Source organism: Haemaphysalis longicornis, unplaced genomic scaffold, assembly GCF_048455015.1.
Source record: "Haemaphysalis longicornis isolate Haplotype H1 unplaced genomic scaffold, Haemaphysalis longicornis Haplotype H1 scaffold_2, whole genome shotgun sequence".
In the NCBI taxonomy this organism is placed as follows: Eukaryota; Metazoa; Arthropoda; class Arachnida; order Ixodida; family Ixodidae; genus Haemaphysalis; species Haemaphysalis longicornis.
The window spans coordinates 272,014,912-272,040,479 of record NW_027526295.1 but is presented as its reverse complement, the minus strand read 5'-3'; the positions used below and the strand labels follow the sequence as shown (position 1 = coordinate 272,040,479).

At 48.8% G+C, this 25,568-nt stretch overlaps 1 protein-coding gene across 1 annotated transcript; it reads left to right on the top strand.

The window, feature by feature from the left end:
- The first annotated feature begins 2,112 nt into the window (after positions 1-2,112).
- On the top strand, positions 2,113-17,520 carry LOC144167787 (uncharacterized). Its single transcript, XM_077696965.1, has 6 exons — positions 2,113-2,509; positions 2,915-3,043; positions 5,741-5,959; positions 7,534-7,604; positions 11,684-11,906; positions 15,765-17,520. Exons 1-6 carry the CDS (start codon positions 2,135-2,137, stop codon positions 16,122-16,124), a joined length of 1,377 nt encoding a protein of 458 aa, XP_077553091.1. The 5' UTR covers positions 2,113-2,134; the 3' UTR covers positions 16,125-17,520.
- The last annotated feature ends 8,048 nt before the right edge of the window (positions 17,521-25,568 follow it).

Genomic DNA, 25,568 nt, shown 5'->3' with positions numbered 1-25,568 from the left:
CCTTACACAGACTGCGAAATTCTCCATAGATGGTGGTCTTGCACAAGTTGTCTAGAGCTGCAAGTCTGCTCTCTATGCCAACCCCCAGCCCACCTGTCTGCCCGGCCAAACTCCTCGGGATACACATCCAGATCTTCTCATAAAGGGGTCATGAAGACAAAATAAAACTTTGTTTAATTTTAAAGAACTAGGTTTCAGTACTTCACTCAGCTCCATTCCAACGACGAAAAACTTTTTAACCAAAAGAATGCAAAAAGCATTGAAAAACGTTCAAATTTTGCACTACGATGACGTGTTATGGGCAGGAGTAACGTCATGTGGGCCAGCACAAAAACATAATTTTCAGAGTATTAACTGCACGTTAGCACCCAAGTGATATAATCAAAGGGAACTAGAAGCCCCACTACAATCGTCCAGTCATGAGTCTTAGCGATGGGTCAGTTCGGTGGCTGCCAATCGCACAAACAAGATCCTGTGACAATAGAAAAGTTGCCGGAAAGTGGCTAGGGAGTTTCCACTGCTTAACACGTTTTGCTTAATATCTCTAGTATTTGTTCGAAGTTTGCGATAAAATTGGTATTGTTGTTATTAGGACAAAACAGTTTTTCTAATGAACCAAACTTGTATTTTGCTACGACAGGGCCTCACTCTCTCCATCTCGCTTCTCTCCAAACAGGCCTAGAGCTCTCAGTAAAAGGTTCCTCCTCCTCCAGTTAGCATGGTAGCAGTTACATTACACTACGCTGGTTGATGGTCTGACATGACGACCTCCTTGCTGAACTGAGTATAAGTATATACTAACTGGGGTTTACATCCATGATATTCCTTAAAAACGTTTTCGCCCCTAAAGAGTGGATTGTTTATTTGCAGAGCTGCCTACAATTGCACGCCTTTGCAACTGGACCCAGCACATTCGAAAAGCTATTGGCGCTATAATTCAATTAATTACCCACCTTTGATAAAACGGCTGAGAATATTTTTACTGTAGGATATTGTAATACCAGGCAAAAAAAAAAAAAACACATTTGGAGGCCCATTTGGACCTGCCGAAAACAAATGATCCTATTGGACCCTTTGCATTTATAATTGGTGTCATCCTGGTCTCATCTAATTGGTTTCATCTAATTTCATCCTGGTCACGGCACCAAAATGTTGAAGACCAGGAGGCAGACGCGGTTAAAGGAGCACCAATTTATTGGCGACCTTCCAACGGGTGATTCTGTCCAATTCTGAGGATGATGATGATGTCACGAGCTTCGCTGCCCGTGCGGTGGCTACTCGCTTCTTGTTTCTATTTCGTCGTCTTCCCAACCAGACCACATTTTCTAACACCCATTGAACCAATTTTTTCGGCAAACCCAAATAGACTTTCAATTGTTTTTTTTTTTTTTTCTTGGTAAGACGAGCATAAATTAGCAGTAGCATGCTGCATTTCAAAGCGCCATAGTCCTGAAAATTGTTATGTGCGTCCAGTCGCCCGACGCTCAGAACGAAGCAAGAACTTAAAACTGTCGTGAGAGAAAGATCGCAAACGCGAACGTGTGAGCTCCAAAAGTTTAGGTCGGGTGTCAACTGTCATCCGTTCGTATTGCGCCGCCATCATTCAGTACAGATCTAGTGTCCCCTCCCTTCCAAACGCATTGTAGCAATTGTAGTATCTGAATAATGCAGGAACATTTCGTTTACCTTCTGTGACAGTCACCGAAGTAGACCGTAAGCAGACGAAATAACGGGATCCCGCAGGCGATGTTCTAGGGCATGGCGTACTGTGAACATTACTCAATAATTAGGCATAAACGTAATAGTTTGTATTGCGTTGTTTAGTGGCGGTAGCTTTAGCAGTGCGCCGTTTTGATTACGCAAAAGCACAGTGGAAAGCTTTTCTGTCACCCATGGGTGTGAAAGAGAACTGGAATTGCCACCGGCATTTAAAAGCGCAGTTTCGAATTTGCTGCCATTTTGCAGTTTCTGCTAAAAATATGTAAAACTGACAGACAGTCATGACATGAATAAATTTATTGCTTCAATAGTGACTTAATAAATTTTGAAGTAAAAAGCATGTACTAATTTTATTATCACATGAAAAGGGGAAAATTGTTGAGGATGGCACGGTATCGTCTGCAACTGTTGCAAAATGGAACCTGCAGCACCACCATCGGGGCTCCCGTCTTCCGAACAGAATTACGCAAACTTTCTCGTACTGGACCTTACTGGAGGCTGGGATACGTACTTAAAGCTAATCTGTGACGCACTAACCCATGTGGTTGCACTTGGATGGAGCTTAGGCGAGGGGTCTCCGCGGCTAGCTGCCTTGGGAATTTTTGTTTTGAGTGACCGAGTTGAGTGCGTATTCTCTTTCCAATATTTAAAAACAAGCACACGAACATTGCTATCTTCCCTTGCTAGCCTAGTGGCTCGTAATACCTTTGTCAAGCCGGACGATTCTCTGGACGCCTTGCTGTCCGACCTAGTATCTTACGTCGGAGCTCAGTTCAACGGCTATTACAAGGTAAGCGGTGGAGCCAATTACTGTTACATTAGCTGAACTCAAATTATACTTAAGAAACCAATTTTCGTAACGCCTGGTGCCAGGACCTGCTAAAGCCCGGCATGACATAACAGCGAGAATGAGTATTTCGTTTATCGCCGGCAGATTTCGATGCCTTTCCCAAAGCGACTGCAGGGTGTTTGAAGCATTCCAATAATCTTAACTTGAACAGCTTCAACACGAAATGAAAATCTGGCTACACTAGTCGGTAACGCAGGGATGTTTATTTTCTTTTTCTTGGTGATGTGAGGTTGGCACTTCAGGCTTGATAGAAAATGTGCATATCAATTGGCCTAACGTTTTTCGCTCGAAGATGCGAAGATTGCCACCTGAATACGCCCGAACCATGCTCCCACCACCACGCAGAGTCGCAGCGGACAAAAATGCTGGCTCAACGTCATGTGCTTCACCACAAGGTCGGACTGCCTGGTGGAGAAGCTAGAAGCCGCGCTGCTGCAACGCTTCGACTGCGAACGCGAAGTCCACGCCGTGAAAGTGAGTCTGTGGAGGCGTTTCTCCTGCATTCGCTGCCGCCGGGTAGACTGGCGTACGGAGTCTGGACCGAATGAAGCGAGGCGCATATCATCAGCTGACCACTGATGTAGCTATCCCGTTTAACGAGTTGAGTGAAAAAGGCCACACGGTGGTGCTTCAGTGCATAACAAGTCACTGTGGCACCGCTGGAAATGAGTGGGCGGATGCAGAAGCACAGCAGGCACACCACAGTGGAGCTCTCTTGGCTATAGCCACCACAAGGCAAGATGCTAACGCGATGCTCTACCGAGCACGTAAGCAAGCTGCAGCCTTGCATTTGTCTGACCCGTAGGCGTGACCTGAAGGCGTCCATGCATGAACGCCTTCACAGGCTCGATCTGGAGCAAAAGGTCTGACTCTCTCATGCTCCCCGACTTCGCGAAAGTCAAGAGACATTGCAACATAGGCTGCGTCTCGCAGTAGCATTCACCCGGAAGTATCTCCACACAATCGACATTGCAACATAAGCTGCGTCTCGCAGTAGCATTCACCCGGAAGTATCTCCACACAATCGGACGGGAGGACAGCCAGAACTGCCTTCTGTGCGGTTGTCCTGAGACTATCGAACACTTACTTAGCGCTTGTCCAAAGTACTCTAGTGAGCGAAAGAACCTTTAGGCAGCATTACTATACTCTTGGACACTCGCCCTCTGTCCGAACAAAAGATTTTGGGCATGTGGGCGGACATCAGGAAACAAAGCCTAGCCGTTAAAGCCCTGCTTATATTTCTTACTCATCTCTGGATTCTCGGCTCTAGGTTGCGACATAATTTAACAGACTGGGAAATAATCTCTAGGGTTTCTTTTTTTAATGGACCATAATCATGGGCTGGAAACTGGACTGTAATCATCTGATTCAGCGCCCAGTTGTATGGGTGACGTTTATTGATGTTACTGCTTGTACATAGTTCATTTGTCGATTTCATAGTTCATTTCTCGTACCTTCCATATTCACTACTTTATCTTTTCGGCCTGTTACGAATCAGCCCGCCGCAGGGCTTTGTGCAACACTCCTCGGCTGCGTGGCGAAGCCTCCACTACGTGCGCCTTTCAAGCAGGCCCCCCCCCTGTCGGTGACTCACGCTTGCAGCCGACGGATTGAAACGCGTCGCTGCATGTCTGTATAGCTGGCTCCTTGCTATCGGCGTGATCAAACTTCGGTGGCAGCCGACGCAACAAGCTTCAACTTGTCCGAAGGACGCGGAAGCCGCTACGGTGATATTCTCGCCCCTCTCTCAGAGTATCTCGGACTCAGCGTGCGCCGCTACTACAGACCGCTCACGAGCTCTGAAAAGGGTGTTGTGTGTGTCTGTGCCGTTCGTGTCGTGTGCACAATCTAGAGGGAACACTTGTTTGATCGTTAGCGCTTTGGGTATGAATAAGACCCCCTAAGAGCTGTAGTTCATTCCTGTTTGAGCAGTGAATCAATGCTGTCACTCTGCTCGAGTCCTGTACTGTAACCTCGCCCGTCGGGGCATTGTCTGGCTTCGGCCATCTTTCGCCATGAAGTAAACAAGTTACGTTTGCCTTCGGCTTCTATGCTATTGCTATTGTGTATGGTATGCTATTGTGTATTTCTCGCGTTTTTTAGTTCAAAAACGTCTTTCGAAGCTGGAGTGGAGCCGATTGATTGTGGGGTTTAACGCGCCGACGCAACGCAGGCGATGAGGCGCGCCGTAGTGGAGGGCTCCGGATTAATTTTGACCACCTGGGAATCTTTAACGTGCGCCGAAATCTCGTACACACGGGCGTTTTTGCTTTTCGCCTCCATCAGAAAAGCGGCCGCCGCGGCCGGGAATCGAACCCGCGACCTCGTGCTCAGCAGCGCAACGCCTTAGCCACTGAGCCACCGCGGCGGGTTTGGAGTGGAGCCGAGGGAATCACCAAAGTTTAGTTATTTCAAACTGAACAGAGTTCTATTTCGCCTTCATCTTGAGGAACTACAATCATAAAGCATGGCCGTGGGGTTAAAGATAAATATGAATAAACCTGAAGTATTGAGGGATAAACAAGCCGAAAGCGCCTTTTCCAGATATGGAAACGAAATGGTAGAAGAAGTACAAGAATATAGCTACCACGGACAGATGGTAAGTGCTGACTCCAACCATGAGAGAGAGAGCCGGCGCAGAATAGGTATGGACTGGGAAGCACTCGGCAAGCACTCCCAAATAATGAAAAGTAAGCTGCCTCTGTCACTCAAAAGAAAAATCTACAACCAGCTGCCGGTGATGACATACTCAGCTGAAACTTGGGGCCTTACTACACAACTAGGGTAGAAATTTAAGCAAACTTAGGTCAGCTCAACGGGCCATGGAACGAATAATGTTAGGAATAACCCTCAGGGACGAGAAACGAGCTACCTGGATTAGAGAACAAACTAGGGTAGATGATGTCGTAGTTCACGTAAAGAAAAAGAAATGGGTGTGGGCTGGCCATGTAATGAGAAGAACTGACAACCGGTGGTTAGCAGAGTAGACGCCAGGAGACAGCTCTAGAAGAAGGGGAAGGCCATCATTAACCAAAAGGAGGGATGAAATAAATAAATTCGGGGGAAAACTCGAACAGGAGCTATTGGAGGTCGATAGGAGAGGCCTTCGTCCTTCAGTGGACCCGAGTAAGCTGTTGACGATGATGATGGCCCATTTAACCTCGGCACCAGGTGTATCAGCTGGAGCCGTGCCGCCTGGAGAAGTCCTTCAGCCTCGGCGAGTCCCTGTCGTTCCCGCGTCAGCCGCCCGGCTCTTCCAGCTGGCTCTTCGTGCGGCGTCTGCCGGCAGAGGCGTCCGCGTTTGAGGCGGCCTTCAAGAGCCTCCTGCTGCCGCCGAGGTCCAGCGAGGCGCTGCTCTGCCTGGGAAAGTCGGCCGATGGTGCAGTCGAGGTTGGTACCGGCCGTTCCCGACGCGCGAGCTGCGTACTCCACACGAGTCGGTCATCTGGCATGAATCGTCTCCGGTGTTTCTGGTATACTGGGAGGACTTCTTCAGTTAGGCTGTCTGAAGTACTTTTATTAAAGACGATAGTCTTTCTTGGGCTACTTAAACCCAGAAATTTTGGTCTGTCTGTATGTCTGTATGTCTGTCCGTCTGTCTGTCTGTGACCCGATTCAGCCACCTGGCCAAAGCAAAACAATGCCTGCGCAATAGTCTTTTATAGTCACAGCTAAATCTACCCGTCTATGCCCGGTGGAATGTTCATAATTGTCAACATTGTTGAAGAAGAACAAGACATTACGCAAATATTAGACAACAAATCGATACAGAAGTGATATTTGCAGTGTTCCTTTATAAAAAAAATCAAACATGCTTGAATTTGCGAAATTAAATACTTCATCAACTGCAGAAAAAGAATTCACTCCGCCGTCGCCTGCTGTCGCCCGCGCCACTATAGCTTCTGGGGCCATTTTAAGAAATCAACCGGCAACAGTTACGCAAGGTTCCACTAGGTAGGTTCCACGTTCTGCTTGCAACGCACGCGGAGTAGGGAAACGCGGTTCTATAAACGCTGAAGTAGGGCGCCTCGATTAATGCGCGTCTTCGCCGTACGGCAGCGTTCGCATCGAGTCACCCGGTTTGGAGCAGTGGAACGCGGGAAATTTAAAATGATTTAAGCAAATCTTTGGCGTCTTTACCTTGGGAGGAGCGCGACGCAAGAGGAACAACATGAGAGGTGAGCGGGAAAGCGAAGGGAGGCATTTACTTCGCAAAAGCCGATAAAGACTATCGTCTTTTGACGGCATTTGCAACGAAAGGAGCAGATACGCGGCCAATTTTTTCGTTCGCAATAAATAGGTCGTGTCAGCAAATCGTCGCGTCGCTCCGAACTAAAGAGAGTACAGAGTGACAGAGTGAAGAGGGCTACCTTCGAGAAAAGAGAGAGCTGCCCTCGCAACGGTACCGACATTGCCAAGGTGACGGGAAGTCGAAGCGCGGCGCGCTGCGTATACCTCTGCACGGCCTCTACGGGTCCCGCGGCTCCCGGGCAACGCTTGAACGCATTATAGCGAGAAGTGGGTGGTCAGTGCAGGGTGACAAAACATGAGCCCGAAGCAGGGCGTGCGCAGTGGGCCGAGCCTTAGGCAGGACGACATGCTCACGCATTGCTAAAGATTCACCAGTAGATCCTAAATTAGTTTTTAGACGTCGTGAATAAGCGCATCTAGTCTTTGTGAACCAATGACTTAATGGAGGCATGCGGAGTAGATGGCTTAGAACTCGCTGAACAGTACCTCGGCTGCATCTGCTGCGTGAGACATGTGAGTGGCGGCAGCTTACCTGTCGTTGACACACATCTTCAGAGCCGGGTTAAAGCACTTTCGCACTTCGGTAAACGCAAATGCACGCAGGTTGGTTGAAGGCGTGTACGCATGCGCAGTAGCGTCGGTTGAGCGTTGAATATCACTCGTACAATGAATGCTTGGCCTGCCGTAATTACCCGTTCGTTCTTTGTCCCCAGAAGGAGCTTCCTGACGCCACTGATTCAATCCAGTGCAACGTGCGCGAGGTCCTGTTACCTGCGCCAGATGGGTGAGTGAAGAGCAGAGTGCTCAGGGATGCGCTCGGCCAGGAAACTTTGTGACTGTGACTGCGCCAAACACCGTTAGTAATCGCCTCCGGAGGTCCCAATTAATTTCGTTTTGCCAAATGCTCGCACGTTTGCGGCTTCACGGGCCCTTCACTGCTCCGCATCTTTCAAATGTGCCTCCTATTACTGGAACACTGCGCGCATGATTGCCCTCGTTTGCCTCTTCCGTAATGAGAACTCCCTCCCAAAAATTTCAAGAACTTTTGGGGGGTTAAAGCACCGAAGCTACACCTGGGCTTTGAGGCGCGCCGTAGTGGAGGGCTCCGGATTAATTTCGACCACCTGCAGGGGATCTTTAACGTGCGCCGATATCTCGACACACGGGCGTTTCCGTTTTTCGCCTCCATCTAAAAAGCAGCCACCGTGGCCAGGATCGAACTCACGTCCTTGGGCTCAGCAGCGCAACGCCTCAGCCATTGAGCCGCAGTGGCGGGTAACTGAGAATTCCCAAACAGACGAATACATGGAACGAACGGCCGCCGCGGTAGCTATCCAATAACCCTTACGTTCTTCCGTTCTTCGGCGTGCAGTACAATCTGACAACACGATCGGCAGGCGCAGACTTAGGCAAGCTCATATGTGCACGAATGAAGCGCAAAATGTTTGTAGGGTGGAAGGAAAAACGGAAGAAATCGAGGCAGAAAAAAGAGCCCACGTGACGCAGCATATTCTACTCGCCCGTGTTCCAAAAGGTACCCGCTTGTCTCTCGATTGAGCCTTCCGGCCAAAAGTTGAGAGGATACTTGAACAAGAGATTCATGTAGGCAGAGCCGTTCGAAACTCTTGGAACCGCTGGCACTTGTCATACACGACCCCATTATTTAGTGCAAAGAACACTGCAGGTACATTTGAGGCAAAATATATGGAACCAACCGGCAGACTCGGCGTCAGTTTAGTTAGGAATGCCCACTAGGTTGGTTTTTACGATAGTATATTGCTGCGAAGAAAGCTTTCCCACAAGGCGCCTCCCCCGGCATTGTGAGCACGCTCTCGTGGCGCCGTTCCACGCATGCGCGCTCGTGCGGCAGGGCCAGTTTGGAGGCAGACGCTCGTGGGGAGACGTTCGAAGCGGTCGGTGTTTGCGTTGTGGGCACAAGTTCGCCTCAATTGTAATCCAACCGTTCAACGTCTTGTCGCTACAATATATAAACGAAAAAAAGAAAAAAAGGCCGCCGAGATAAAAAAACTCCCACCTCCCCTCGCGGGAACCCCTGTGTAGATGCGACGCATAGGCGGAGCGGCGAAGGGAACGCGTTGTATAGCGCGCATAACGTTGAGGGGACTGCGTAAGCTGGTCCCAGTCGATGACGACGTTGGCGTACTTGTAAAGCGGCGTGGACTAGGTGTTTGAGCCAAGCGTGGATGTTGCTTCGCCGGAGAACTGCACACCGGTTATATGCGCAGCGCGCCCGAAGGAGAAGAAACCGCGGAAGAGAGAGTACTGCACATGCGCCGGCCCCAGCGCGTCTGCCGCGGCTATGACGCAAGACAATCCAACACAATCCACTTTAATCCAATCCAATCCAAATCCAATCCAACCGAATCCAACCGAATCCAAGCCAAGCCAAGCCAATCCAAGCCAATCCAATCAAATCAAATCAAATCCAATCCAATGCCCCTCGCGAGAGAGTGTTCGTTATCGGAGAGGAGAGGGGGTGAGCGGCGGAGAGCGCAGCTCGCGCGGCGAGGAGAATGGCAGAGGGGTGGACAACGCCGACAACAACGACGACGACGCCGGAGGGACAAGGCGAGTGAATCAGATGCTCTGCATCTAAAACGACGCGTTCAAAATGGCGCAGGAAGGCTCCAGCACGTGCGAGATGAGAGCAAGCACAAAAAGAACTGAACTCTCGCTCGTGCGCGTCTAGGCAGTACACGAAACGAAAGACAAAAAAAAAAAAAGAGAGAGAGAAAAAGATGCCAGCTGTCTCAGGAGAAGGCGCGTGAGTACTGAGAAGGCGGGAAAATTGAATTGCATTGAACAAACGTCTGTTCAATTCAGCAAGAGAGGAGTGAGACAGAGTTACGGTAAGAGCAAAGAGCGGAGACGGGCGCCACAGCAGCCCCTATGGCGAACCACTGCTCTGCATTTACGGCAGCTTTCACGTTGAGAGGAGCTGCTTTAATTTTATCACCGTCCTTTACCTTTTGCGTCCGTTTCTTCTTTCGGTTACAATGACTGCGCACACGCCCGCATTCGTATCGCCAAGCGATGGTTTTACCACTCTCCTTGTGCTAACGGCATAATCAGCATGCCCGTGTGATGTTGCGCCACGTGGCAGGCCGTATCCTGTGCACATCATTCAGCAGCCGTGCACAGGCCCTCGAATGTCGATGAGCGCGCGAAGCCTGCTCGCGCATGCACTCCCTCTCCCCTCCCCTTCCTGCCACACCGTACATAAAGCCCCTCCATACTGCTCTCGTCCCTGTCCGTGATGGAGGGCTTTAACCGTACAGGCACAAAAGTGCGGCGAACGGCGCTGTGCACGCTCCTGGACGGGAAAGGCACTGGCCAAACTGTCGCTTCAGGAGCCCTTCAAGAGGAAGGAAACACCGAGCTTTTGGGCTGTCGGCCTTCTTTTGTGTTTTTGTGTTTCTTCGGCGATATTTTTTATGTCATGGACTCCGAATTTTTGACCAGCACAGGGAACAATTCTCACTAAATCTCAGTTCAGTCCGAAGAGCCATGTGGAAAAGGGTGATAGGTGTAACACGTGGCGACTGAAAACGAGTGTCTTGGATCAAAGGATAGACTTGTGCGGAAGACATTCAAGTTCAGAGTAAGAGAAAGAAGGGGCCGGGCATGTGGTGCGGAGGTAAGGTGAGCCCCCCGAGGTAGCACAACGGCCACTGATAGACGAGGGGAGAGTTGCTGTGTATTATGACGGGAAACTCAAAATCCAGGGACGAAGAATGAATGCGGGGGACGCAGGTCACGAGTGGGTTTGGAAGTTTAAACGGAAGAGGCCATCCTCTTGCAGTGGTCGTCAGGAGACTAATGGGTGAAAAGGAATACAGCCAACTTTTAGGCAGCCCGTTGAAAAACGTGTAATGACTCGTCTGCGATACTGGGGCAGAGTTGTAAGAGAACCTTCAACATGTTACACAATTTCTGGTGAAAAACATCGCCATGTCTCATCAAGAACGGTATCACATTCGACCCCTCACTAACGTGGTGTGCATGGGATGAGCGCCGGCCGTCTATATACATGAGGAGCTGCTCGATCGTGCCTAGTTTCTGTTGCTGCCGAGCAGGTAATTCAGTATGGTGCGAAGCAGGTCATTGTGTCAAATACGCGTAATTAGGCGAAAATGTTTGCTCGGGACGAGGTCATATTCGATTAAAGGACCCTGCGGCACTTTTCTCAACGTTTTTCTAACTCTTAAATGATTTCATAGCGTTGTCAACAAACAGATCCGGTACTAACAATAGGAAGTCAATAAGTACATTAGCCAAACTACTGCTCTATGCCTATCAGATAACTTGGAACTCAAGATTTTTCTCTCTTTCGCGAGTCTTGGCGTTCTCTGAGCGTTCTATATACGTCATTACAGCAATGTAGCGGCTATTGGCCGCTTCCTTTCTTTTGCAGCAATAAACGCAATCGATAGCCACTTAAAAAAAAAAGCCACAAAGCAAAGCAGAAACGGAAGGCGGGTAGTTCTGCTACGACGAGCAAATCACGCAATGTCGCTCCGTGCTGTTGGTAAGTACAGCTTTCACAGGGCTTCCATACGCGAAGGAAACAGGACGAGGAGGATAAACATCTTTATTGTGGGAAAAAGTTGCGCGGACTCTTCAGGAGGTGAAGTCCTCAGTCCAGGACGACCCCATATGCCTCGCCAGCCGCTACAGCCCGCTCCACCAGCCGAAGCTGGTCGGACAGGCATGAGCTGGACAGGGCGCGCCTCCAGAGCTCGGGAGAGTTGAGCGGATTCGGTTTGGGGAGCGGGTGGGAGCACAAAGGAAAGAGTGAAAGCGTTTGTCGGAAGGGTTATCCGGTCGTCGGCGGCGGTGCAGATGTGCGGTCGTGCCGTGGGCTCCCCTGCGGCACCTGCGGGCCGTGCGGCTCGTGTGCCGGGACGCGCCCTGCGAGGACCTGGTGCGCGGAGAGCCGCTGCTCCTGACGCCGCAGCTGTCGTCCGAAGCGGCGCTGTCCGCGCTGTGCCGAGGTCTGCTGGCGCGCCGCGCGCTGCTGCTCGTCGAGGCCAACGGGGGACGCTACCTGGCCGTGCCCGCCATGGTGAGCAGCTCCCTCCCGGCGCGTAGATCGTTTCGCGAAGGAGGAAAGATTGCTGCGCGTGGAAGAATTTCACGGAATTCAGGAGACGTCACGCAGCCGTCCTTCGCAGGCCAACCTCCGTTGATGCGGCTCCACGAACTCTTTTCCTGTCCGGAGTCGACCCTTTCCAAAGAAAGCCCAGTACGTGACCCGCGGTATTGTTTCTAATTGCAGATTCACGCCTGCCCTTCTGTGGCAAGGCCAAGGTCACGCGGCGAAGTGTCGGCCGACTGTTTTTGCTTGCAAGCTTGAAACTTGTCGTGGGATGTCATCTCCTAATCCTTATTTCCTAACTTTATCGTATGACCGAAGCATTACCGTAGCTGTGTTTGGAGATATGAGCGCATATACAGGGTGATCAAGGTTAAGTCGACGGGTGTTTTAAAAATTAGGCGCCTCGATGTACGTGAAGACCATCTCTACAGTGAGGTTAGGTGCCCAGGGGGGCACATCATTAGATGGTAATTATTGATATCGGTGGCCTCATTAACTAAAATTGAATAATTCACTTTATAGTGGCTGCAGTAAGCAGGCATGTTCGTATTGAAAAGTTAGACGCAATCTTATTTCTACGCAGCTTCATTGGGCAGAATTATTCTAGCGCATTCGTACTCCGAGATATATAACTGCGAAGTTTAATTGCCGTTCGCATGATTGCGCATGCAAGGCAGTGAGGACAGGCGCAAAGCTCCTCTCTTTTGTGGCGTGCCTGCTGTGTAGGGTGTTTAGTTTGACAACGGGATGGAGGCATATGCAAAAGTGATAACTGGCACCCTGTCAGTCTTGGCTGGCGTTATCGCAATCTGCAGTAGGAGGAACCCCTATCAAAGCACAGAACCAAAAAAAAAAAAAACCTGCCGACTTAATTGCGCGTACAGAAAACAGACTGCACGAGCACCTCGGTTGCTGCTACTGGCCAGAGAAAGCTGTTGGTATAGGAGTTTTAGAGGTGGAGGAATCGCTGTGTCTGGCTGTCTGCACGGGGAAGAGAAGACGAGCATTGGGGCTGTTTGATCGCCTGAGCTGTTTTATTTGCGAGCAGCAAGTTTAGGATTCCTTAATTAACGCGGTCTGCGTCTAGACACAAACGGATAAGTCATGGAATAATAGAAATAAACCGAAGTTATGCACTAATGCATTATGATGGTGTTTATCACGATGACTGGCTTCCCGTTTGTATCGGGTGGTGCCATAGGGCACCATACCGTCGGGTCTAACACTTCAGCGTCGTACGTAGTGGGGTGGTGAAAAGTGGTGGACGAGGGCACAGACTCCACCTATCACCCGATAACGGATACCAGTAATAATTTTTAAAGGCTATAGCTCTTCTTGGGGTGCTTAAACGCGAAAATTTTGGTCTGTCTGTCTGTCTGTCTGTCCGTCCGTCCGTCCGTCCGTCCGTCCGTTCGGACAAAAGTGAAATGAATTCTTGAACAGGATTGCTGGAACTTTAGAGGAAAAAGGAGTGACACCGAATAGTGGCGCTGGGCCTGGCCTGCATGCATGGGCCCGGCTCGTGCACTTCGTCTTCACCGTCTTCATGTTCGGTCATGAACGCTGACTCTCGCTGGTCTCCGCCTGTTGTCCTTGAAGGGTGTCGTCTTGTTGTCAAAGATGATTGCATAGGCAAAACATTTCCAAACTATTGAATCTGGTAGTAATGGTCATACTTGTCAACATTCTTCAGCAAAAAGAAAACAGGAAGGGTACTTGAGGCAAAACGGCATATATGTAGCTGATACTACCACTGTTCTTCTAATTAAAAGTAGATGTGTGTTTAATTTTTGCGATATCAAACACAAAAACCGCGCTGAAAACGAAATTTTACCCACAAGACATAAAAAAAAGGGCTCGGGCGGCGTGCCAAACAGCAACAAAAGGTCCAACAGCTGGAGCGCGAGCAGTGTGAAGGCGGAAAAAGTGAATTTAATTGAGGAAACCTTCATTTTTCTTATCACGGGAGCTCACATGTATTTTGAAAAGCCACATATATATTCTGTAACACATATATTTTTTGTCTATTTATTGTACGCATGCTTTCGTTTTTATAGCGCACTTAGTCACCATGTCTAGAAACCCATTCGTATATTCTGTAACCTGTTATGTTCATGTGACAATACTTATGACGTATTAGGTTGCTTGTTTTTATACTTATATTGTTTTCACTCGTTTATATTGTTTTCACTCGTTTTGTAGTAGTCTAAACCACTGAACCCTTTATCGCACCGTTACCCTACCTATCAGATATAGGAGGTCCCCCCGACAGTCGCGGACTTTGGGACCTCCTCCTGTACTGTTTTCGTCGTGTATTATTTTCTGAATGCTGGAATAAATTCAATTCCATTCAATTAAATTCGACCGAGACAGCAGGGGAACAGTGTGATAGATGGATAGAGGGAGAGCAGAAGCAGTTACGGGACAGGGGATGCGGAAGAATCGCCTTTCGATGACATTTGCAGCGAAGCGAGCGGATACGCAAGCTGTCATTCTTATACGCCCATTAGACGGGGAGGAATCCCACCTCTCTCTCGCCCAGTGCACCCCGAAGTTCTTTTTTAATTTGGAACTCATTCCTTTTTTTCTTTTGTCTTCTTTGTATTGCCTCTCGGCTTTTTTTTTTCTGGTGGTACCCCTCCCCCTGCCACCGAAACCGAACACAGCACATCGACAATAAAGGTTATCGTACAATTATGTTAGCACAGTAATTAGCGGCTGTTTCGAAGAGGTTAAGCATTGTTCCCTACTCAGTTATACATGCACATATTGAGGACGTCCCGGTCAATATAACAAAAGCATCCGCCAGGCGCCCGCTCTTTTTTTTTTTCTCTCGCAGTACTTAGCGTTCACACCTACACACGAAAATACCGAATTACGTGTCGCGTTCCTTAGCTCCTTATGGCTTAGAGCGGCCGACGAAAGCGGAGTGTAGAGGTGCGGTCCAATTAAAAAAAAAATTGGCCGCGTATCTGCTCCTTTCGTTGCAAATGTCGTCAAAAGACGATAGTCTTTGTAGACATTTGCCAAGGAAATGCCCCCTTCGCTTTCCCGCTCACCTTTCATGCATGTTCCTGCACCGTCGCGCTCATCCCAAGGTAAACACACTCAAGGCGATTTGAATTTACCGCGTTCCACTGCTACAGGCGGGGTTCCTCGATGCCAGCGCTGTAGTACGGCGGAGACGCGCGTGAATCGAGGCGGCCGACTTCAAGGTTGCCGTGCTCCACGTGCGTTCCAAGCAGAACGTGGAACATAGTTAGTGGAACCTTTCGTTGCTGTTGCCGCGTGATTTTTCATATGCCGCCAGGAGGCGGCGGTTTTCTGCAGTAGATGTAGATTATCATTTGCTATCGAAAAACCAAGCATCCATGAATTTTTTAATAAAGGAACACTGTAAATATCCCTTGTGTACTAATTTCCTGTCTTATATTTGCGTAATGTCTTGTTCTTGTTTAACAGAGTTGGCAAGTATGAACATATAAACCGGGCTTAGACGTTTACATTTGGCTGTGAGTATATAGGACTATTGGGCAAAAGCATTTTACTTTGGCCGGGTGGCTGAATCGACTTACAGACAGACAGACGGACAGACATACAGACAGACCAAAATTTCTGGGTTTAAGTAGCCCAAGAAAGACTATCGTCTTTAAAAGTTAGAACTGGCAAGATGTCTTAGCGACAAAGGCGCATGGTGCCGCAAAGCGTCTTACTAATGTAATGAAGAGTAATGAATCGTTCGTGACTGTTGATTTCGCTTTTGCTGCGCTGGTTCGGACGGACCCCTGACGGTGACAACCCTTTCTTCCCCCTCTTCATCCCCAGGGCGAGAACTGCCTGCTGCTCCGCCAGCTGTCGCTGCCCGAGTATCTGCTCCCCACTGAGGTGGGCCCCAGCGATCTGCCGGTGGATCCGGAGCTGGAGTCTCGCGTGGACGGCGCTCTGTCGCGGCTGGGCGAACCGCGGAGCTCGGCGCTCTCCGTGGCCGAGCCGACGCCGGGCTTCTACGACGAGCTAGTTCGCCAGCTGAACGACGAGCTCGCTTTCAGTGAGCCCGCAGCAGGCGGATTCAACCGGGGTCGGGGAAACGCAGGGCGCGGTGCCCCAAGAGGTGCCGCCAGAGCCGGGTCCAGGTCAGCCTCGAGGGCGGCGTCCAAGACGGCCAAGGTCACGCGCTTTCAGTGAAGATCCGCCATTACAGGCGTGACAGCGGAATACCAGCTCGGGGCCCACTGACGTATGAGCTAGTTCACTGCATCCATGCTCTGTGCCAATCCGCACGTGTTGCGGGTGTTCTTGCTGAAGGGTAGCCGCGTTGCCGACCGTCTTTGTACGCTGTACCAGTGCGGCGGAGGTAGACATTCCGGTGGTTTCGCTTCGCTTATTTTCTTTTGGTGAGATCCCGAGTGAGAATCGCCCTGTATAGGCGGTTGTCAGAGGGTTTCCCAATTGTCACAGCGCACGGGCTAATTGGTGGACGCGTTTTTGGATAGACAGTGCTCGCTCTTCAGTTACGGCGGTGCATCTGCGAGTGTCAGTGGACGTGGTGCAGACAGAAGCTTGAATAAATTCCGTGCTCTTGCCCGTGAGGAACCGCTTTTAACGACTTTGTTTTCATCTTCCTTTTTGTGTCAATTCACAGTTTTATGAAATGCTGAAGCGAGTTTGAGGACACGGATACGCTTCGTTTCCCGCACAAGAAGCTATCAGAGGAGACGTGAACGCTGTGAACGAAGAACTTTAAAACGTGACAACTTACCTCTGTTTCTTTTGGGTGCTGAAACACCAGTGCAATATGCTTTGCCACAATGAACACGTACGTTCCTTCACTCTCATCTGGTCGCTTCTGTTATTCACTCGGCCTCACTTCTGCACCCCAACTGCGCTTCGTCTTGTTGGTGAGTACAGAAGTAGACCGACATCGCGGGGACCAGTGAAGCGAAGGGAGCCATTTCAACATGCGCTGGTGCTTCGAGGAACCGCCGCCAGCCGTCGATTTGATGAAGCTTAAAGATGATGGTCTTTCGTGGGCTACTTAAACGCAGAAATTCTGCTCTGTCTGTCTGTCTGTCTGTCTGTCTGTCTGTCTGTCTGTCTGTCTGTCTGTCTGCCTGCCTGTCTGTCTGTCTGTCTGTCTGTCTGTCTGTCTGTCTGTCTGTCTGTCTGTCTGTGGCTCGATTCACCACTCAACCAAAGAGAAACAGGAGCTGCATAATAGTCTTATATTGGCGATGAGATGTTTGAGTGGCGCCCCCTGGCTCTGACATTGGCTTAGGGTCTCGCTCCGCTGTCGTATGCTACATTCGCGCCGCTGCTACACTCGCGCCGCGGTCGCCCGCTTGTGACTGGCAGCAGCGCCTGTGCTATATATCGCCCGCTTTTGTGCTTCAGGGCTCTAAAAAGCGTATTTCCAGCCAGCTTCTGACAACTCTGAGAGAACGACTTACAGCGTCGCTCCGACGATCCTGTGTACCTCATCCTTTCTAGTGTATTTGCGAGTTTCAGTGCTCAGAGATCCTCGATAAGTATTCAAAATGTGCAGGCTTCCCTAAATTATTCTTGAGATGCTCCTATGAAGACTTAACAGTCTAAAGCTACGCACCAAGCAGCGGGTCGCACAGCAGGAGCTAAAACGGTTGTCTTCTATTTATTTCGTTGCTGTTGACTTGTATCAGAGGAAAGTTTTTTTTTTTTTTTTGTGCCAAACGCATTAATTTTTCTGCACAGTCACAGACGTCCTTGGAAGTTTGGGGATGTTTGCGAGGCTCACAAAGTTCGTGTGGATATTTTCTTCAGGGTGTAAGGCATACAGTACCTTCTTCAGAAACTGGCTTTCCTTATGGCTGCGTACAAGAGTACATACCCACATCGTGCGTTGTTTATTCCCATGTAAATGCAATGAGAAGGTTCGTACTACACCACCGCGAAACGGTTCAGACAACGTTTTTCTGAGTAGTCGAAGGCGGCTTTTGTGCCCCGAATTTCTCCCGTAACCATCGTTATGGTAACGACCTGAATCTCAACACGAACAGTTATGACATGCTTACGGTGTTGAAGGCTTGTTATACGTGCTAACAAACGCAGTGAATAGTATACGTGCCGGTATTCCGTATAACACAATTCGAAACAGATGAATATCTCCAAACAGCTCCTTGTTGTTTTCCAACCCCTTCAGGCGCAAAGTAGAAATCCTGGCCTACTCGGAATGACGTTCGATGAATTGAAGAAAATTACGCTTACTCTCTTGTCCTGGACTGAGGAGCCCGCCCACTAACCAGCTGAATTTTACTCTTAAATAAAGTGTTCTCCTCCTCCTCCTTCTCGTGAGTGCCGGTTTACGATAACGCCTGTCTGAATATTGGGAAGATATGGATGTGGGATATTTCCCGAAATATCCCCCCAAGTCTGAACAAACATAGTGTTACTCTGTGTTTACCATACAGTTGACTCGTTTCGCTCAATAAACCTCCATACCGGTTAGAAGCGTGGAATAAAACCAGCACGCGCCTGGCCACACAGTGTGATGTTTGGAACTCAACCTACAGTTTTTGCAGCCCATAGTGCATGTAGGCAGGCATACTTTCATGCCATGACAACGTAAAGTAACGTGATACAATACTTTCGAGCGTTCAGCAAAGTTGCAAAATCTGTTTTACCTTACATACGGATTAGCAGGAATCGTAATGCCCTCTGCCAAAGCCGACAGCCCCGAAGGCCTGGAATTTGTTTTGATCTTACATCTTCGCTGTTGTGGGTTGTTAGCTGCTGACTGTTACCATTGTTCGAAAGATTGCGAAATGCAGAAGCTGACGCCTATACTCGGTGACAACTTAAGAACGGCACCGGGAGTTGCCGCTGTGCCTTATCACCGTAGCCGGATGTTTCTCCGCGCGGCGCAAGTAGGGCGTTACTGGGAATATTTTGAACATGGCGTGAGCCGTTCCCGTGATTTTTTGGACTTAATATGCTTATAAACGACTCCAGTGACGACAAACAAACTGCGTGAGACAAGGCAGACGATATCACGCATTCATAGCAAACCCCTTTCAAAACGCGTGCGCGCTGACGTCACGGGTCCAGCGCTTTGGTGGAGTGATACACTACTTGAGGTGGTGCCGTTCTTGAGTTGTAACCGAGTATAGAAGCGGACGCCGCACGGGACCGGCTTCGCAGTAGTGGGGTGACGCTGGCAAAATTTCCTCCGTAGCGGCATCAAAGGCTATAACTTTAAATCACGCCTTGAGGTGTTGTATGCGATTTTAAGTCTTGTATTCAGAAAAAAAGTTGCACATACGCGAAATCTCAACCCATACGCGAAATCCCAAGCATCAAAAGTCAACCGCATGCAAAGAAACAGCGGAGCGAGCGAGCCCGAGCGAAGCAGACGACAAATGCGAGAGTCCCTAAGCCGACCTTACGCAGGCGCACTTCGCAGCGCCGCCCGTGGTCGCGCTCACAGCCAATACCCACAGCCAAATATAAACGTGTAAGTCCGGTGTCAATGTTCATACTTGTCAACACTGTTGAACAAGAACACGACATTACGCCAATACAAGAGAGAAAATCAATACAAAAGTTATATTTGCACTGTTCCGTTAAGAAATTATAAATGCTTGGTTTTTGCGATAGCAAATGAAATACTACATCAACTGCAGAAAACTGTCGCCTGCTGTTTCCAGCGCTACAATAGCTCCGGGCGACATTTAAGAAATGAAACGGCAAACGCAATGAAAGGTTCCACTACATAGGCTCCACGTTCCGCTTGAAACGCTTGTGGAGTAGGGCAATGTGGTTCTATAAACGTTGTAGTATAGGTGACTCGATTCACGCGCGTATCCGCCGGCAACGCTGGCATCGAGTCACCCGACTTGGAGCAGTGGAACGGGGTACATTTAAATTGACTTGAGCGAACCTTTAGCGTGTTTACCTTGGGAGGAGCGCGACGGAAGAGGAACAGCATGAGAGGTGAGTGGGAAAGTGAATGGAGGAATTTACTTGGCAAATGTCGACAAAGTCTATCGTCTTTAGTCGACATTTGCAACGAAAGGAGCAGATATGCGGCCATTTTTGTTCCTGGGTGTTGCATGACCACAAGGATTATAATCTTTATATTATCTCGTTCTCATACTTTTTTTCTTCAAACGCACTTCACTTCCCAGAGCAGTGAAAGATAGGGACATCAGACGAGAGGCGAAAAACAGTTGGAACTTAGAAGTGTGCCAGCGTTAATAAGCAGTATACCACCAGCGCGCACTTGTAAAGTGTTACGAGTAAACATTGTCATAACGGAACAATAGTCAGTATGGTAAGAGATGATACAGCGTAGAAATAATTGGCTTCTTTCGGTTGACTGCAATGCCCCGAATACAAGTATACCATTACGGGAAGCTGCTTATTTGCGCAGAAAATTCCAAAAGCGTGGAAACAGGTATTGCCATGCACTTTTTCGCGCTGCGATTCGTGGCGTCTCAAATCGTGAACGATACTTAATAATACTTTATTAGCATATAAAACGCGATTGTTGGAGCTTGTCTAAGCTTCTTATTGAAACACCAGAAATAGGACACGGACATGTAAAACGAATGTATTCGGTAATTTCTGCTTAGCAAATGTTTGAAAACGGCACAAACTTCAGGTCTTACGCATGATTAAGCCGGCTCTCTCACAACAGCTGGCTGTAATATTGACTTGATCGAATGTTTTGCATCTTCGTAGCGGTACAGTGAGGCGTTATATGCGGGTGAACACCAGAGGAACCACCCCTTACTATCGGTGTTTATTTATGTGTGACATCAAGCGGCCCAAGTCTGATACCACTGGCGCAATGGGTTGCGCTACCTGCCCGGCCGTCACCTGCCATGCCGCAAGCATCTTCTTAGCCTTCTGTTAGGCAAAAACAGCGCCTTTGCTTGGATGAAATTGTGGACGGGCCCTTTTGCGTCACAGAAAAATGGAAGAAAAAGGCACTGAAGGAAAGGCCACCTGCAATGATTAATTCCTAAAGAAACAAACACCATTTATCTTTGGACAAAGGCCGAAATAGCATCGGAAGATGGACCTTTTCTTTAAAACGGGAAGTCATTATAACCGCCAAGAACGGGTTTTCCACCTTTGCGGAAGAACATAAGGGTTTTCCGCAGACAACGCCGTGTAGTGTACGAACTGGTACCTACAACCCCGCGGCGAACGAATTTCGGCAAAGCGCCGTAATTCGTTGACCGTAAGATGATATAGGCGCAGGCTTGATTTCAGACGCTACGATAGACCACACCAAGTCGCCAAGAGCGGTATTGATTATTCGTCATATCAAGAGATTAGGCGAAGAAACTTAGACTCTGTAAATCTTCCACGAAAATTAAACGAAGCGTAGCATTAAAAAAAGCGAAGACAAGCATTAGCGCTGACTTAAACTTTGTTCTGAGCGCAGGCTCAAAAGACAACCCGTTAGAGTCACACCACGTAACGTTCTTAATGAGGTTTATACCAGAGTAATGCAATAATAATCACAAAGATCATTCATAAACGACATGTTGGTAATACGATAACCACGATTACAGCCATGTGGTATCTTGCTGTACGTATTTCCACCGCTAGAGTAGACGAGAGGAAAAGATTAAAGCCGTTCCACTCAATGTGAAAGCTGTCGGAAGTGCAGAGCAGTGATTCAACGTAATGGACTGTAGCGCCGTTACCCGCTCACCTACCACCCAATGCAAATCAAATTTCCCGCCTTCGCAGGGCCAGCGCGCTCCCTGCCTGAAACTGCGCCAACGGGAGTTCTGTTCTTTTTGTGCTTGGTTTTCCTCCCGCACGTGCCGGCGTTGCACTGCCACTTTTTTTTTTTTCGTATCGTAAAAACCAACCCAACGAGCGCTCCTAACTAAATGAACGCGGGCGCTGCCGGTTAATCATTACGTATATTTTGCCTCAAATGCACCTACAGTTTTCTTTGCGTTAAACAACGGGGAGATGTATGACAAGCACCCTCGGTTCACGAGTTTCGAACGCTTATGACTACATAAACCGCTTGGCTTTCGACGACGCGACGACGGAACGCCGTGGGGCTCTACTTGGGTCCAGCGAGCAAGCTACGACAACAAGGCGAGCCCCTAAAGTGCTGTGCACTTAAAAGAGACACAGTCATGATGAAGGCTGCAATGTGTCATCGCGAGCACACCTCGGAGTCGAACAGCGAGTTTCTCTTAGCCACCAGCGTCGCTCCACGGCGCCGCAGGGTCCTCAGCCGCGGCAACGCTCCACAAAGAGCAGTCGACGTCGTGGTGGCGATGACGATGTCTTTCGGCCATAATTACACTTGCGCGAGTCCGAATCAACTGTGTAAATAACGAGAAAGGGCACTTACGTGTATTTTTCCACTGCTCGTCGGCATCTCATCCTGGATGACGAAGTTAGCGACCTTGGTAGATCTCGCAGAACGGCCAAGTCCATTGTTCTAGGCGAGACGAGGAGGTGGTGCGGGTTGAATGAGATCTAACGAGCGTTAATGCTTTCGCCGACAGGGGAAGAAAACGCTCGCTGTTTCGTCGACATAAGCTTGAGTGCCACAGCTTGCTGTTTTGTTTCATATTTTATTCGCTTCAAAGAAAAACATTAGCATATACGCACTTACTTTGAAGTGAGGTGGACTCGGCTAAACGTGGTCTGCGGCACACCGACTTACCCAGGCTCAGTTCCCCAGGAAAAGACCTGTGCGTCTGAAACATGCGGCGTCGATTAGCAGTGCGATTAAGGAACAGAATGTATTCAAGCATCCACCATAAATGCGTGTTGGCGGGGAGATCTTTTAGTGGATGTAGATTTCTGGATACATAAGCATTAAACAGCTCTGACACTTTCGCGCTTCGCACAGGACCTTGCGAAGCAGGCGATGCTTCCTCCGGGTTGCAACGAGAAAACATCCGCATTGTAAAGCGCGCCTTAAGTGTTAATGTGATTCAAAACCTTATACTATGAGGAAAAGTTATGGGCACGCTCCAACCCAATCCAACCCAATCCAACCCAACCCAATCCAACCCCACCTAACCTGACCTAACCTAACCTAACCCAACCAAATCTAACCTAACCTAACGTAAACTTACCTAACCTAACCTAACCTAACCTAACCTAACCCAACCCAACCCAACCCAACCCTAATGCGCAAGTCCCTGACGTCACGCAAGCGCTTTTCGCATCCCGTGGTCACTCTATGCGCCAAGACAAGACACGAAAACATGCCAGTCTGCTTATGTGATTTGAAGGCGAAAACATTATGTATTCTCCCACCGGCACTTTTCAAGTACTGCTTTACTGTTATGTTTTTGAGCCGGACAACAACAAGAGCGCTGGTTTTTCGCAGAACGGGGCACTTTAAGCTGTCGCCTTAAGTGCAGTCATAGGAATTGAGAAGTTGCTACTTATATAAAAAGAAACACGAATTTGGCGCGTCAGTCACCTCGTGTACGGTGATGGTACTGCGAAGCCGTTATGTTGTGGACGTGCGTATTGTTCCGCTTGTTGCTATTCGACTATGCGCAGTCGCAGTTGAGAGCTGTAAACGTAAAGGCTGCTTGGTTATTATGGGCAGTTTCTTTGATTCACACCTCCAGACACTTCCTTATGTTTCTAGATTATTACGTGGATTGTCGGCCAGCATTTAGCCTGTTTCGGGTAGCGCTCACCGCGCTCAGAACGCCATCCTGCGAGACGGCTGTATGGGCTGCCTCCTGTTGAACTGTTTTAGCTTCGATAGAGAACTGTAATACTCTGTCATATGATCGTTCCTTGTGTGAGCGTGTGGGTTTGTACATTTATGCGTGCGTGTGAAGCGATCTTTTCGCGTCGTCTTCATCCCGATCTGGCGTAGCAAACTGGGCAGCGATAGTTTGGCTGAACTCGCGAGCGCATTGAAGAGTTTACTACATACCTTTCTCATTCCCCCCTTCTCTCTCTTTCTATTTCTCTATCCCTCGAACCGCTTTGTTCTCTGCGGGAGTAGGCAATATTTATTAATGAAAACCGTTGAGTAACGTATTGTAATTTTGAAGCGATCCTTTCTATGCCTCACTGATGGAGTTCGATGTCGTGCCAAAATGCACTGCAGGAAAGCCAACTTTGCACAATGGGTTTCACAAAACGATGATGATGATGAAGCAAAGGCACATCGAGCGCCTCAAAAAAAAAAAAAAACGACTCCTGCGGTGGGAATCGAACCTGCGTCCCTCACGTTATGAAGCCGACGTCTATCCGATTGCGCGATCCCGACAAACCAGCTTCGCGTTTTAATCATCTTTATCGCAATAAAGAGGCTTTTTGATTTCTGGGTACTATATACACATAATATAATACGAGTGTCATTTTATGAAGAGAAGCCGTGTTTCGCATCACCGTACTTCTTCTCATTCCTGCTGTCATTGTTTGCCCGTTTATTATATTATTGTTCGTCTTACCGTCGCTCCATTTATCTTATTTTGTAGCCCTCTTCAAGACAGCACGAATGCGAACATTAATCTGCCCCTAAAGCTTCGCCGCTGTCCTCGTTCTCGCCACTGCGCCAACTCTTATCACCCAGATTCATACACCCGCGATGCGCATTTTCAGGGCCAGGGCCTATACACCTTTTCATCCGTTAATCTTTAATAGGATCAGGAGATGTTCTGGGCTGTGTTGCGCATGCGCAGTACATCTTCCTATCCACTGCGACAATTATAAAGCCGCTAGCACAGCCCACTGATAAAAAAGCAGCGCCCAGAACGAAGAAGTAAAAAGGTCTATACGGTCACGAATAAAACTAAAAGTCTTTTCACTACAGGGAATGCGAGTAATAGCGCTCGAGCGAGGGGGTAGCCGCTTGGCTATGCACTGTAGCAGACGACACGATTCGGGCGCACCCGGCCGCCTGCCGCGCCACCCACCGACTATCCCGGGTGTTGCCTATAGCAACGCGTTTTCTCGCTCGCGTGACGTTTCTTCCCGCTATGACCTTGGCTGAGAGTCTTCACACTCTCACAGAACCACGTGGCCAGCAACGCTCTTTCTTGGCTGTTGCCGACGCATGCCGGTGGTGTGAAACGCCGGCATATTAATTTTAGGACGGCGCGCGAATACGCGAATCTTTAAGTTTGCGGCACCTACGCTCGCGCGTACAAACGTCCACATCGCACGCCACTTTGTCAAATATGTAATAGAGCTGTTCCCTCCAAAACGTATTTTCTTTCAAAATTATTCCGACGAACTTAGTTCTTCACTATGCAAGTAGATGGTTATCAAATGTGACCAGCGGGACTATTATTTGCTCTACTGTGACTGTCTTGCTCAAATAGATTAACTACCATGCTTTTTTCGTCCTTGCAGGCACAACATTGTCTTTTTGGTAACGGTACAGACGTCAAATAACTGAATAAAAGAATTCGGGTTAACCGTTTAGGCTGCGGGTTCACAAGAACATGCCAAGTCGTTCAAATAAGCGCTCCGCGTGTACAAAAGTGCTTTTGTGCAACCACCGTTACCTGGATAAGGAGACCACTGCACAGCAGGAATATTAAACTCAGATTTCACGGGAAAAGGGGCGAGGGTTGCAGTTGTACTTAAATAAACTGCTGAATATAAACACTGCTGTAGTTTTTTCCTTCA

What these genes read in the sequence shown, in the direction of transcription:
- LOC144167787 (XM_077696965.1), top strand. Translation starts at nt 2,135, where the DNA reads ATGGAACCTGCAGCACCACCATCGGGGCTCCCGTCTTCCGAACAGAAT. An exon ending in CTGTTACCTGCGCCAGATGG is followed by an intron (nt 7,605 to 11,683) that starts GTGAGTGAAGAG and finishes GCGGCGGTGCAG; the next exon opens with ATGTGCGGTCGTGCCGTGGG. An exon ending in ACCTGGCCGTGCCCGCCATG is followed by an intron (nt 11,907 to 15,764) that starts GTGAGCAGCTCC and finishes CTTCATCCCCAG; the next exon opens with GGCGAGAACTGCCTGCTGCT.